General features: G+C 35.9%; 3 protein-coding genes across 3 annotated transcripts; 2 read left to right on the top strand and 1 right to left on the bottom strand.

The window, feature by feature from the left end:
* Positions 1-189: 189 nt before the first annotated feature.
* LOC140769823 (uncharacterized) lies at positions 190-5,741 on the top strand. The gene is made up of 10 exons (XM_073110697.1): positions 190-374; positions 843-897; positions 1,007-1,042; positions 1,140-1,184; positions 2,596-2,679; positions 3,540-3,605; positions 3,760-3,798; positions 4,003-4,102; positions 4,348-4,738; positions 4,876-5,741. Exons 1-9 carry the CDS (start codon positions 190-192, stop codon positions 4,500-4,502), a joined length of 765 nt encoding a protein of 254 aa, XP_072966798.1. The 3' UTR covers positions 4,503-4,738; positions 4,876-5,741.
* LOC140770997 (4-diphosphocytidyl-2-C-methyl-D-erythritol kinase, chloroplastic) lies at positions 5,498-8,950 on the bottom strand. Its single transcript, XM_073112342.1, has 11 exons — positions 8,681-8,950; positions 8,491-8,586; positions 8,344-8,412; positions 7,790-7,894; positions 7,566-7,622; positions 7,267-7,467; positions 6,839-6,931; positions 6,653-6,752; positions 6,434-6,533; positions 6,096-6,181; positions 5,498-5,738 (listed from the first exon to the last, which is right to left on the bottom strand). The coding sequence occupies exons 1-11, from the start codon at positions 8,927-8,929 to the stop codon at positions 5,629-5,631; spliced, it is 1,266 nt and encodes a 421-aa protein (XP_072968443.1). The 5' UTR covers positions 8,930-8,950; the 3' UTR covers positions 5,498-5,628.
* An 895-nt stretch (positions 8,951-9,845) lies between these two features.
* Positions 9,846-15,091, top strand: LOC140771328 (protein ABA AND ROS SENSITIVE 1). Its single transcript, XM_073112817.1, has 7 exons — positions 9,846-10,105; positions 10,757-10,856; positions 12,279-12,429; positions 12,971-13,523; positions 14,383-14,458; positions 14,553-14,599; positions 14,705-15,091. The coding sequence occupies exons 1-7, from the start codon at positions 10,020-10,022 to the stop codon at positions 14,883-14,885; spliced, it is 1,194 nt and encodes a 397-aa protein (XP_072968918.1). The 5' UTR covers positions 9,846-10,019; the 3' UTR covers positions 14,886-15,091.
* The last annotated feature ends 519 nt before the right edge of the window (positions 15,092-15,610 follow it).

The raw sequence follows: 15,610 nt of genomic DNA, 5'->3' as shown, positions 1-15,610 counted from the left end.
TTTGAGTATTGCTTTAGCTAGTGATTCTATGCGTCACGGCCGTCCGATGCGATCACGACCGTCGGGATTAAATCACTGGGCCGGCCCAAGCTTGTTAACAACGGGCTTTATGTGCGCTTTATTAGCCCAATAGCCAACGCCCATTATAATTTATAATAAGCTCTCTCTCTCTCTCTCTCTCAGATTCTCATGGCTGTCTCAGGCTTCTCTCTTTTCCGACCGCCTCATCTCAACTGCTCCCGCTCCCGGCCTTACTTAGCTAGTAACCGAGCCACTCCTTCTGCTACCTCTTGCTCTTCCACTTCCTCTACCCTTCCCAAAGCCTTAATCGAGATACAGAAATCTGGTCTCATCGCATGTCTCCGCGCCAAAGAGTATAATCTCACACCTCTCCCTCTCTTTATGTATATATTTCCTTTATTAGCTCTTTCCTACTTCCATTGTAGTCGAAAGATTCGCCCTTTACCTTTTCGCTAAGCGTAACAGTAACTAGTAACGGGAATTTTAATTTAAAAAAAAAATCGGAGTTTGGCATGTGAGTGTTGTAAATTTGCCGTCCTTTCTGTAATGGAATATTGGAAATGGGATTGCTTTGTTTTTTATGATTATAGTAGTTGTATTTTGCATGAGGCATTTTAAAATCCTGCCATTTTGTTTGTCTAATTATTGTCTGCTCTTAAGTTGGGTCGTTTGTTAGAAAACTCTTGGTCTTTTTTTCTTCACTGATAGTTTTTGAGGGAAGCTTATTCCTCTCTGTGGTGAATTTGATAAAGCTCTCTTTATCTCGTTCTTTGGTCTGTTTAGCTTACTTTGTCATTTCAATTGTAAATTCAACTGTACAGTGCTGACATGGCAATGAAGGCTGCTTGTGCTGCTCTGAGTGGTGGCATCTCTGTTGTGAGTTCTGGTGCACATAATTCTTAAAGCATTCAAACATAAATTATACTTTGCCTTTCTTCTTTGTGTTTTTTATGCATTGCTAATTTGGGCAATTCAAAATGTGTAGCTGGAGATAGTTATGTCAACTCCAGGAGTGTTGGAGGTACCTTTCCTTTTCCTGCTTGTATATGTCATGTATCTAAGCTGCTTACGATTATCCTCTAACATGGAATTCAAGTCTACTTTCTTTCTTTTCTCAGGTGATAAAAACTCTTTGCAAGGAGTATCCTTCTTTGACATTTGGGGTAGTTATTCTGACAAGATTTACATTACTCATCTAGATTACTGATTTTATGTTTCTTATGGTTATAAATATACAAACACTTGATGAGATATGTTTCAAGAGACAATTTAGAGCAAATTGAATTTACATATCTTGTGCCAATAATAGTTTGTTGTAACTGAATTCTGATTAAATTTGATCATGTCCTCTTATTTGATAAAAATAAATTTCCTACATATTCATTTTTCTTGAAATTGCTTAGCATTATGGTTCCACTATCAGTTTGTAAATATATTATTGTAACTTGACTTTTATGGCATTCTTCTCACAATAACAAAACATCTAGTAGTTCAAGGAAGAAAAGACACTTTGGCACTTATTTGTGCTTTAAGAAGCTTCTATTTTCATCCTTCATTGTTTTCTAGATTGCTTCCTAAAAGTTAGTTAACTGGTGGTAAGTAGTTAGATCAAGCGGTGTCATATGGTTGAAGAACTTCCTTCATCAACACATGTATTGCTTTCACAATTAGCTTGACACAAGGAAATGAGTCCTCTATCACCTTTGCCAAAATCTTCTAAGCAAGTATATATAAAGAGCATTTATATGATTCTCCTTATGGATCTAGCAGCCAAGTTTATTCACTCACAATCTCACTTGCATAATTGTGTCCTCATTTTGAATTCTAGAGCTCCAACTTGTTTCTTGTACACCTTGTCTTGACTATATTGATGATGTGCAAGCTTGTATCTCTTCAAGAGAGATCGTGCTGAGTGCCAAGTTCTCTTATCAGTAAATAGTCCTCATTGAGAACACAGGTGCTAGTTGTATTTCTCTCTGCACTTTCACACCCCATAATATGGACTATTTTGTCGTGGAGAAGGTGACCTTGAGGCTGAGGGCTTTGCTATATTTTGTCCCTTGGCGAATCTTTAGCAATGAATTTTGAATTTCGCGGGCCTTATGCATAATAAGGATACAGTCTATATATTCATACTCACTACCCTATTTAGATTTAATAGTGCAATCCTGGAAAGAGTGAACAATTCAAAACAATACTGATATGAAGCTTAATAATTTGTGACATGAATCAACTTTCATGAGTGGCCCGCTTCAGATATATGGACATGTATTTACACAATGAAATCCCATGCAAAGCATCAAAATTAAGATCTTTAAAACCATTGAGTATATGCATTTTCGGCAAGGCAACCTATCACCTTATTCCAATACTTTGGATATAATAAAGGAGTATCTTGATCATTAGCTAACCTTCTAAAGAGTTAGCTTTAAGAAATTCTACTGAGTGATGTTATTTGTTACTTTGAATAATTTTTATGACCTTAGGTATAATTTCTAGTATTTACAAGGTTGAATATTCTGAAAGCATCCTACTGTTTATAAATTTAGACATTCTTTATCATTGCTTATTTAGGTCGGCACTGTCTTAAATGCTGAGGATGCAAGGAAAGCAGTAAAAGCTGGCGCCCAGTTTCTCATGAGCCCTGGCACAGTCATGGTGTGCATTGGAGCTATAATTTATTTCCCTCTTCTCAGTATCCTATTTTGTTTGCATGATTCAACTTCTGAAATTGCAGTTATCTATAATAAGAGTGTGCTCCATTTACATGCTTTTAATTGGACAGAGAAAAATTATTTTGGATGCAAGCTATGCAAAGTAATGTGACTGGTTAGCTTCTTCCTTTTGTAGGTCTTTAGGTATCATCTGATAAACTATAACTAACTTCCTTATTAGCTCAGAGTCTTTATAGGGAACAGAATTTCACCAAACAAGCTGGATGGAGTTTGGATACATAAGATAGGTTCTGTTTCTTGTGGTATTCTTATTTGAATATGGTCAAACTTGAATATGATGATTGACAGTGGATCTGATATTGTTTGAAAACCATCTGTTTTTATGTCCCTAGATAAATAATCATAAGAGGAGGTAAAGTAAACAACAATCAAAACAATATTGACAAAAAGTGATCCTAGGTTCCACGTCAATTAGGTCGGGGCATCCACATGAATCAATTTTCTCATAAAATAATAAAATTAAAAACTTCTAAAAAAAATGTGGATTCTTTACTTCCATTACAATGTCACACCATTCTTGTCTCTTTATAGGGACTTGTATTATGCTACTGGTATTTTCAATATTTCATCTATTGACTATTTCTGAAGGCTTGCTTTCCAAAGGCTTAAGCAAGAATTGTCTTCTGAGAAATTTCTCTTCTAACATTTCTGAGTTTCAGACCTAAGAGATAATTTGAGATTATATGGTGAAAAAAATACAATAGTTGTTTTTAGTGACATCAATGCAAAATTAAATCATTATTAATTAGAATACTGATATGCTTATTATATTGTATTTTATAGGAAATATTGTGTGACCATGAAAGTAGGGAAGTTCTTTATATTCCAGGAGTAATGACGCCAACAGAAGTAAGTACATTATGTTACAGTAGATTTCCTCTCCATCATCATTGTCTTCTTGCTTATATTTCAATATTTCAGTAAAATGTTTTGTAATGACTATGAGAGTAGTCTTCAAGTAAAATATTTCTTTTCATTCTTAGCTGTTGCCCAACATTTACAGGTACTATTTGCTTATAATGCTGGTGCACAAATCGTCAAGGTTAGTTTCATCAATCTTTTTCCCATGGATAATATAGTTCATTCAGTGTCTTAAAAAATAGAATGACATAGAGAGTAATAATATTTTCATGGTGGTGTATAACTGTGTATCACCTTTCTTCAAGTCAAAAAATATGGATTTTATTTTTTTCATTTGGTATAGAGGAATTATATGATATCATCCTCACATTTCTACCTTTACTAGGTTTATCCAGTATCATTATTAGGTGGACAGAAATATATATCAGCTCTCAAGAGACCATTTGCACATATACCGATGGTTGCTTCACAAGGCATCGCGACAGGTTGCTAAGTCACATATTATCACTGATATCTATCAAATCTTCCATATTTATAACTGTTTTTTTTTTCTTTTGCTGTGGTTTCTGATATATTCCTTCCAAGATATGGTTGACCACAGTAACTAAAATCTTGTATATCATCTAGTAAAATTATAAACATAACAGGTTAACTTTGAGTTGCTTCCTTTATTGGCTGTTGTGAAAGAATTACAGCTATAGCATGTACAATGTAAACATCTCATCTACAGGTTCAGTTGGTGGATACATTGAGGCAGGGGCCTCTGCAGTAGTATTATCAGATGCTATTTTTGAGAAAGATGCAATGAGACGAAGAAACTTTGGTGAAATAGAGAGGCTTGCCTACCTGGCCACGCTACAAACATGCCAAGCTAGAAAAAGATAAGAAATATCATTATCATTTCTAACTGATGTAAGTTCATTTCTTTATTCCGCAATAACGAGAAGAAAAAAAAAACTAAGATGGGCAGTTTTTCATGCTTCTTAGTTATTTCATATCTCCTCTATAGGCTATATAATGCTTTCAGTGGGGATGAATTTCGTAATATGCAGTGTAAACATGTAACTGTCAATCATCCTATTTTGTGAATAATGGGAGCAATTTGCAGAAACTTGCATGAGGTAAGCCATTGCCTTCTCTAGTTCTCTTATAAGGTATTCTGTGTACTGCAGCAACCTGGATAAATTTTCATCCTTATTTTCTCAGTTAGGCTATTACCTATTGTCTTGATGTCCTCTCCTTCTACTCTATTTGGCAGCTTCCAGGACACTGACATGCCTCAGGGTGAGATCACTAACTTTAAGGCGATCCTCAAGCATCCTTTTGGGCAGTTGGAAAATGCAATAGAGGGCTTCCTAATTTTGTCATCAGTTTGAAGCTCGAGTCCGATCGAGCACTTGCCAGATTACTCAGAATGACAAACTTCATCTTCTGTCAATGAGATTGTCAGCCTATTGAGAAACTGCATTCCCAGTCAAAAAGATGTCTTTTGTAGCTCTATATATTTTAGTCAAAATGTAGAAAGAAATTATATAAATAAAGTCAACTCTGATTTATAGTGATTTGTATCATGTCAATATACAAATGTTTCAATTGGTTCGTAAGCTTGCATGTTCATGGGAAATTCTGAAGCTGTTTGACCTGGGGATGAACTTGAAACCCCAATTTTGGTAGTTGGCCAACTTGAAGTTGAAGCTCTATTGCAGTATTATCATTTCTTTACTCTGTCCTTGCAATTTTCTTTTGAGAAGTAAATGACATTCATATCATCGAATAGAGGTAGAGGTAGTGAAAAGATATGATGACACTTGCTTTTGGTGAAGACCAGAATCAAAATGGAGCTAGATGATAAAAAAAGAGTTCATCCTCAAAACCTCATATAGTTTGGAATAAAGCTTATCTTATTGTTCCTGCTATATGCTACTTGTACAGCAATAGTGTTTCAATATATCTATATGCTTGTCATCTGTGAACCATCTTCTGAACAACAAGAAATGTTCTCCTTCACAAATCATCTAAGAGATGATGTTACTTCAGGTGGTAAATCTTTGCTGAAAGAAGCTGTTGCTGTAATGGGTTCGGCATACCATTGGTTCTCTTGACGACTAAGGAAGGAAGCCTCTGCACCAAACAGCAAGGGTAATGTTAGCAGACAGCATTCAGTTTCCTTTATTGTTTTTATCTTTGTATGTTCTAAATTCTGAAACATGCTTTTCTTTCTCTTCAATTCCCACCTTTGCGGGAAAAAGAGGAGGGAACGATCTAATAATCTGAAGACATCTTAGTCAAGAAAGTGCAATAGACTGAGAAGTTCTATATGGGAAAAGGAGTCAATTTGCAAATATTTAAAAAAAATAGCAGGTATTTGCTCAATTACAAAATGTTCATGAATAAGCCCCAAAAAAGTCATTTTTCAAGTGGAGATGCATAAATGATTTAATGCCCAGACTTAACAAATGAGGAAGAAGCTTCATGTACCTGACACAAACACGTCTTTGTATTCGTCGTCATTGTAGACAAAAGAAGGGGGCTCCGGCGAACCAATTCCAACTATGGTGCTTCCACTGGGAAATATATGCAAATCGTCAACATGGTTGCAGAAACAAGCACAAAAAGTAAATCAAAATTTGCAGCTAACATTACAATTTACAAGACAGATTTATATAAAAGCTACCGCAAATGCAGATCAGGAGGGTGGATAAAATCCTAATTGACATGGGAGTTATTCGTAGCTGGGAATTTTCTGAAGTTCAGTCAACTTTGGAGTTTGGATTGATAAAGAAAATAACAGCAAAAAGAGATTGGCATCTCCTTACCTTCCTGACATAAAAACAGCCTTGTAATCTCCTCGGCTAGCTGCAATTATACGTTTCTTTAACCTTTTCAGGGATGGCAAGACATCAAAAGCAGGAGGCTCTGAAAAGAATAGGATAGCAAAAAAACTGAAGCAATGATCAAAGTTAATGTAAAAATGTCCCAAAAGAGTTGGACAAAAAACTACAAGACTAATATATCTTTCTGATGCCACTGCATACCTAGATCATTGATACAGAAATCTTGGGATATTCCATTTTGTGTAATTTCCTTCAGCAAGGTCAGGGGGTCAATTGAACTAGTCTGGTCTAGCCGAAGGCGCTGCACAAGGGAACAGAAGTCAGAATAAAGAAACTTATGCATATCAAGCATGCAAATAATTAATTACAAAATAAGATAAAGCTTGCCTTGTAAACTTCTGCAGTTGAGCATGCTTCCTGGGGCTTTACAAGAACCATAGGCAAGTCCAGTGGCAAGGGACAAGGGATATCTTGAACAACCTAGCAACATATATAAGTCATGAGATAGACATAATGATTACAACATTTAATGGTAAATTACCTTTGTGCTATAGTAAAGTGATTCTGCTTATCTTCCATAAGATGGATAGTGAAATTAATATAGCAGTATAATAATATGCACAGGATAATATAAAGAGGTGTTAGGATATGCAGCGAAAAGGGAAAAAGGATGGATATATTTTCCATTTACTATGAGCTATGGTTTCTCTGCTACTACCTTTTCTGTTGTGTTATAGCACAATACTTTCGTAATTAAAGAGAAGAAGAACACTAAAGATTTTCAGATTGAGATAGAAGGCTAGTCATAAGCATACCTCTCCCCTACCAGTACAATATGCTGCTCCATGTGAGAAAAAGAATGGAACATCTGAACCAATTTCACCTGACCATTCTTGAAGCTCCTTCTCAGAAGCAAGACAACCACTAAACTGGTTAGCAGCCCAAAGTGCAGTTGCAGCATTACTACTTCCGCCACCAAGGCCAGCACCAGTGGGAACTTTTTTATCAAGATGAATCTACATGTATTTTATAAGTGAATGTCAAACTTGAATTCAAAAGTGTCACATGGGTAAAAGTTAACTGGGTCACAGATATTTCATATAACAAACATTACCCAGAAGAAGTTATCAGTTCCAGTTTTCTTTCTGTAAAGGTTAAGAGCTTTGATTATCTGAAAATCCACAAGGAAAGTTGTCAGATATACAGCTTTATCTTAAGAGAGCAGAATTTTGAGGTTTTGAGTGAGAGTGCAAAGAGCAGGCAACTTGTCAACTTGGTCCAAGTCCTAATAACATCCACCAAACAGAAAGAGAGACTTAACAAGCTTTTAAGACGTACCAAATTCCTGTCATCAAGTGGGACACCTTGCACATTTGTTGATAGACGATCTTTAGTCTTGGTTGGTGATAAAGAAAACTTGATTGTATCTCCTAAATTTATTACCTGAAGTTTCAACAGGGAAACTGATACAATTATTGAAAGAAAACCATAGAGAAAAAAGTAATCATCTGAAACTGAAGAAGAATTCACGATCCATAATTAGTCATCATCAATGCTCAAAAATATCATAAAGATTAACATACTAGGATTTATTATACATATGAAAATCCCGCCAAATCCAAGAGCTTAAGATTTTAGTTTTTGGGTGTATAATCATATAACAGTTTTACCTTAGTCCATGTGGAAGTAAACATCAAATCTTGCAATAGATATCTTAAAGCAATGAACTACCACAGAGAAACAATGTGCAAGATACTCAAGACAATGAGAATCGCAAATTTCTTCATCCCATATAGAATTTGTGCTGCCAGAGATTTCAACTTCGCTTCTACTTATTACAGTATACTAATCACAAAATGTTATTATCTAGAGGAAAGGAAGAAGCAACTTACATGGAATAAGGAAGCCAAATCGTGAAACCCATCTTCCCTTTTACCAGTTATCCTTAAAAACACATTAATCTACAGAATACAAAATACAAAATTTAGCTCAAATTGCAACTAATGCTACTAAACTAAATTGATTCTGCAGATGCATACCTTACAAGGGGAAAAGAGGGACAACCTAGAGAGCCCGGCGTTCTTATCCACCTCATCTGCCAATCTGTTTATCCTCTCATCTGGGTCATAAACTATCTAAAAACCCCCAAACACCCACAAAGAATTAACACACACAAAAAAAAAGAGAACTTTCGAGGAAAAAAAATTCGAAGAGAAAACCTAAGCATACCTCCACCTGCCTCCTGCTAGGCCCAGAAGCCATGATTCTAAGAGATGGGCTCCTCTTAGAGGATCTCTCTGGAGCAAAATAACACGACCCATGTCTCGAATTCGAGGGAAGAGCCACTCCACCACAAAACTCTCTCGGTTTCTTCCCAGTCGAATGTGATGGAAAGAGGTGGTAAGAGAGGACATGGGAAGAAGCCATCTTTGGACAGGGAATGAGACGTTGGACTGAGAGCGGAGCAGATGAAACCATTACTTGAGTGGGGTGGGGGAGTTTAATGCCGAAATTGGACATTTCAACCAAACTCTATATAATTCTTTTAACTTCCTAGCCCTTCCAAATTAATTTATTTATTTTTACTCCTTATCCATGTGCTTAATTGACTCGGTTGTTACGTAATACTGCATGTAATAAATTGTGCAGGACGAATTTGCAAATATAAAATTAAAGTAATTAAAATTACTGACAAAAAATCAAGAGATATATAGAGCTAATCGTTCTTATTTCTATGGGCTTAGTGTACGTGCAACGTATTGACTTCGATTATTATAGTAAGTGTCTCCATGAGTGTCTCTTGTTGGCATAAACAGTATAATAGAGGGGTTAATTGCACAAAAAAACTAATAAATTTTCCCTATGAAAACATTACAAATATCATCTAATATTACAAATAAACCCCTCTTTCATAATTATTTATAAATAGATCTCCTTATTTGCTAAATATCAAACCAGAGTCTATCTCGATTCTCGACCGTTAGGTTACTTAATTATAAAATCAAATTAAACCTCTAAAATAGTTTTAAAAGCAAATTAAAATACTGATTTTTAATAAAACATGAGGAAAGTTGTTATTGTTTAAATCTCAAAGATTAGAAAAGTAAAATTAGAAATAAGTATAAAAGATTAAAAAAAATCATTCGAAATGGATAAAATATGATACGTTTAATATCATTTGTACTTGTTAATTAAACTTAATTTAGGTGTTGTTTGGCCTTTTTAAGCAAACAGGCGTCTCTGTTTATAAATAATAAAAAGAAGAGGGTTTTATTTATAAATCTATAATTTTCTCAATCAAAATCCGAGAAAGACAGGGTGTTAGTAGGAAAATGATGAAAATGTTGGGCGTTATTTGAAAATTGCCCGAGCAAATACAAGCTCTCGGGAAAAATAAGTAGAGGGAAATCTATCTCTCTGTCATACTCTTCCCGTTGGCGATTAGGGTTTTGCTGAATCCCCATATTGGATTCTCTAATCGGCATATTTGTTTAGTCCTTGGATTGCGATGTCTATGTCGGTTCCTTGATCCCAAGGTTGAATCAGTGCGTTCTAAAGAAACGGATCGATGGATCAGAGGAAGGCGTTGTTCCGCGCGAAACTGAGAGAATCCGCGCAGAAGCGGGAGAAGCGCATCGATTCGCCTCTTGTTAGGTAGTCGGATTCTCCCCCTTACTGATTCTATGCAGTATTTGTTCATTCGCAATTGTTCCAATTTCTAAACTGAAATAGAACGAGTCAGTCAGACTTAAACTTGTACTTTAGATTGCTTAATTTTGAAACTAAAGCCTAAGGCATAAATTTATGATGGAAATGATGTCAAAGCGTTTGTTTTGGGGATTTTATTATTGCATTTTCTGTAATTCTGCATAATTTTGCTTTACTAGTTGTTGCATTTCTTAGCTGTGAACTGTTGCCTTATCCATTTTCCGACGGACTGGCCCATGATCTTTGGAGGTTGTTCTTGTTTGCATAAGCTTCCGCTGATGAACCAACGAATTACCCTTGCTTCTTTTCTTTTTCTTGATAGTTCATGCATATGAAGTCAAGATCATGTATCAATTGATGCAACAATGAAATATGTATGTAAAAAATTGGTCACTAGATGGCAGAGTCCCTTTCTTTGGTGGAAATAAATAGAACCTCTAAACTAGATCTTGTTCGGCATGATTAATGACCTAGCAATATATGGACTTTTCCATCTAATTCTTGCAATGAGGTATAAAATCATTTTGTGATTCTATGCTTATGGTTATTGTTAAATGGGATGAAAGGTATGGTTTGACTAAATTTGTCTTCACATAGGTACAACGAAAATGATCAACCTACTTGCAGAGTCTGCAATGTTACTTTGAAATCTGAATCGCTTTGGCCTGCACACCAGGCCTCACGAAAACATCATGAGGTAATCTTTTTCTTAGGTAATTTCCTTTCAGATTCTTAAAATGCTCAATCATTCTACCTTTCTATAGAAGACTAGCTTAATAAGTTTATGTCATACAGTTGAGATTTGAGAATAATTTGTTGGTGTCGATTTTCTATGTGGAAAGTTATGTCATGTACATTTGTCTAACATATTGGCTGTGTTATATTTGTAAATTGGATTACAATTGAAAGTTTGATACTTTGAAAGTGTTCATGTTAAAGGAACTATCATAATTCTAACATACCAATCTGTTTTCTTAAGTTTCTTACTCATCTCATACTTTAGAAGTATTTGTAGAAGTTTGTATTCTCAATGTCTTAAGGTCACATGTGCTTTTGTAATTGTCCTGAATGGTGATCCATTGACAGTTCTTAGACTTCTTGAGCTAATAAGAAATTTAAGTGACTCAAAAGGCGATCAGCAATTTGACTAACTTTGGACTCCCAAATGCATCTCAGAAGTGGTCAAGCCATCTTTAAGTTTTTGTTTTTATTTTGTAAAATCAAGTACATAAGGAAAGTTCCATTGCATAAAATATATGATTAGTGCCATATCAGATATGAACACAACTAGATTATTGAACTATTCGTTCTTCCTGTTGGGATGGATGCCATGCTGCTACATAAGTGGAGATGATGATGACATGGTGGCAAGGCGCAAGCATCAGTAGTCAGTATCAAATTATTCCTCTTGGAATGGAGTATAGGCCTTCCCTCATCTCAAGGCATCATTTGCAGCTAGCTTTTTCACCCTCTATCTCTCATAAGCCCTTCTATTAGAATCAATTGAGCAAGGTCTTGACTCCTGGTTTTTCATCCTGAGTGGCGTAGGGGAGTTCTCTAGCGGAGTCTAACACTATGCCATAGGGAAGAAAGTTTGGTGATATTACTTAGACACTCAAGATCAGTATCACTCTCTCATTCTCCGGATACTTGGCTTGCTTGTGCAGCTGCACCCAGTTTTACCATAAGGTTCTCATAGTAAGCATCCAAATTCACATCACCTTGATCTGCCCCTCGTGGTCTCTATGCTAACCCAACACAAAATAATGTTGGTAAAACATGTTAAGAGCGTCCAATATTTCTATTTTCTGCATTGCAAGCCTCTAGATTTGTCACTCACTTCATCCTCAGCAATAAGATAGAAAGCTGAGGTGGATCCCCAGTTTCATTGGGTAATGTATTCCCATTCTCATCAAGTGGTACTGTTAAATTACTATAAAGTCTATAATCCTCCCTTCATAACCTACTCCTCTTATCTGATATGTCCTGTCAATCTTTCTTGATTTAGTTCCTAATGGGAGTTTTTTCTGACCTGTGCCGACCTTTGTCAATTGGGCATGCACCTATTGAGGGACATGTGCTTATCCGTTAGTATTTTGACAAAATATTCTTTTGACAGGCCATTGAGAATCTAAGAGCTGCTGCAGGTGGAACGACTCGTCGCAATAATGTAAATCTGGACCAGCCACCTGAAGTGCACAAGACGAGACCATCTTCCACACTCCCTGCAGATTTCTTTGATAAGAAAGAGACAAAAAGACAAAAGAATGGTAAATTATCTTTGCTTTAATGGTCAGTCTGAATTCTGTTACACGATATGCTGAATATGAATATTGTAGATACCTTAGGATGGAAAAGAAGTTTCCATCCATTAATTGGTTGAACATACTTGTGTGCAGAGGTTTAATAATTTGAAGTCCAAAATCTTTATGGCTTTCTGCTTCGTAGCTAGTTTATCTCACTGTCAATTACTTAAAAATTATCTTTTGGATTGAAAAGTACCACTTGACTTCTTGCCTTCACATCTTTTCAGAAGATCCTACCTGGACAGTTACCTGGAAATTAACTTGCTGACTTGATGGTCATGATATATAGTGCTCAAATAATTTGACAATAATCAACAATATCCACAATAGTTGACAGGTTATGCAGTACTGGGTTAGTCAATTTGAGAATTAATTTTCATACACATGCTTTATTGTTTCATTGCATATTATAATAATAATAATCACTGTGGCTATCTTAGATTAACTTGAATCCTCATTTTGCGCAAGTTTTAGCTGACAAACTGATAAAAGTATTGCTGTGTAGATGTTGGTTCTGAAGAAAAGATCCATCATGTTAGCTCACAAATTGAGTCTAATTTTTTGGATCATCAAAATGGGGGACTAGAAATATCTCCATCTGCTCAGTTGGATGTCCCAGATACAGTGAAGGAGGCAAATGAGCTGGCTGATACTTATCCAATAGAGACCAAGAATAGGTTGAGAGATACAACCTCCACCAAGCTAGGACAAGCCTCAAGAACAATTGTTGGGACAGATGTCAAGCAGGTTGCGGGATCTCTTCCGCATAGCTTTAATAATAAAGAAAAAAGTGAAAATCAGACAGCAGGACAACCAAGTCGAACACCAGGACACATTGATAATTCTGAAGTCAAGCAGGTAAAGAAGACTCTTCCAGACGGCTTCTTTGATAGCCAGGAAAAGAGTGATATGATGCAGTCTAACCAGATGAATCAAGCATATGGAACAAGTTCCTTTGAATCTAAGCAAGCTAAAGGTGCATTGCCAGAAGGATTTTTCGATAACAAAGATGCAGACCTCCGTGCTCGTGGAATCAAACTTGTAAAAGTTGATGTCAAGTAAGCTTACAACATGTAGCATCTTAACTTCATATGCTTTCATTCCTTTGAACTTCTGCTGTCCTCCTGTGCCTTGAGATACTAATAGAATTAATACATTCTTAACAAATGTAACCATATTAGAGTTCAAATATATAGGACCATCTTGTCTAATTGTTCCATCGAATCTTAGCATTTTTTTTCCATGATTTATAGGCTGCCTGATGTATTTGTGCTTAGGGAACACTCTGTAGTGTTTAGAATATCTTCACTTTTATGGCAGAATTAATGCTCGGATTCCTAAAATTTCTTCATATTATGAAATCATCTCAATATAACTAAGAGTGATAATGACCGTAAGTTTTCTTTAGAACTATGTTCTGTTGACGGATTTCTTTTACCACATCTTTTAGCAGAGAAGGGTAACATTAAATGCATGGTTCTAGTTGAATAGTTTGATAGCAGCTGCATGTGTGTTGCTATTGTCAACATTTACTGTCAATGATTCCTGGATGATAGGGAAACAAAACAATTCATGGAATTTTGTTCTGTAGTGTGAGTTCAACTTTGAATCTAATTTACTTTATTTATGTTAAACATACTCTTTTGTTCCAGAATGTTAGAAAGTGCCCTGCAGTGGAAAACCACTCAATCACATGCCGCATTGCTCACTGCATTACTTATGGTGTCATGTGATGACGCTATCTCTAGATTATTATTTTTAATCAGATCAGTATACATCTTAAAGTACTTGAGGATGGCCCCATTAGTTAGGCAATTTTGAAGGTAACTTAGAGTCATTGATGATTGTACAGCTAAATTTCACTTTCTGGCAATCTAGTATATGAGTGACAAGGCTTCTTGGCAAAATTTTGTGCAGTGATGCGTACAAAGAATTTGAGAATGAAATTCAGGATGACTTGAAGGAAGTTGATGATCGCCTGGAAGAAGAAGAGGTCCAATTAAACTGCTTGATGTTCTTAAACATTTTTTTTATATAAAATATTTTGATTACATACTGAACTGATTAATGTATTCTCGTTACTGCAGATTGATGCTGCTGAGGAGAGGGAGGAGTTTCTGACTTTAGAACAAAGGTGAACTTTACTGTGCCAATGCAAATCAAATACCGAAAGGATATGTTCAGTTTTGTTCTTATGACCCTTTCAGTTATTTGACCTTTGTTCTTTCACAATAAACAGGGAGTACAGGGAGAAAGTGGACATGGTGAAGCAGAAGCTTGTGGAGGTAAAGACCGCACGTATTGCCAGAGCAAAGCAGAAACCGGCATTCATGACCAAGGAGTCCAGTGATGAGTCTTCAAGTGACGAAGAGGATGATGATGAGAGTTTTGCAGTGGACTGGAGGGCACAACATTTGTAAAACAATGTACAACTATAAATTTTGTTTATTATGAACATCATCTGATCCAGGGAAACTAAACTTCTTATCTTCAGAGATAATTCACCTAAATGTGACTATATCAACACACTTCCTCCTTCCAACTAGTGTTGTACTTGCAAGAAAACATTTGAGCTCTCGATTGTAGACAGCTGCTTTGAGGACAATGCAATTGTTTTTGGTCCTTGTCCTTGTGTTTGTCTAGTTAACTGTACTTACAAAATCCTGTTCATGTCTGGTGTAAATGCGAGGCAAGCATACAATTGTGGTAGATAGACTTGAGTTACTATTACTATGTTCTTTTATTTCTTTTTGGGATTATACCCCAATTAAGATGGCTTGAATTATTATTAACTGGAACAGACAATCTAAAATCCAGCAGGGAATTGGTCCTACTCTTTCCATGAGCTTAATAGCATATTGTAATGTCCAAAGAATTTGATACCCAAGTTAATATAAGCACTCCATTCTTCCAATGAACCTCAGTGCTTTCATTCATTAGGATTTGTATCCATTTAAACTTATCTAACCCTGGAAAGGGAAATTTTGATGCATTCAAGAATCACTCCCATTGTGACCATCTGCTAACAGTCAACCTTGATAGGATTATAAAGCTCAAAAACCACTTAGAATTAAAGTTCAGAGAATTCAAGGCTACTATTCAGCGCAATATCATCAATACAACAACACCAAAGGGGATTTCACAA

The sequence above is a fragment of the Typha angustifolia genome, chromosome 11 (assembly GCF_048772165.1).
Source record: "Typha angustifolia cultivar Huaian chromosome 11, ASM4877216v1, whole genome shotgun sequence".
Classification (NCBI taxonomy): Eukaryota; Viridiplantae; Streptophyta; class Magnoliopsida; order Poales; family Typhaceae; genus Typha; species Typha angustifolia.
This window is presented reverse-complemented; position numbering and strand designations above follow the sequence as displayed.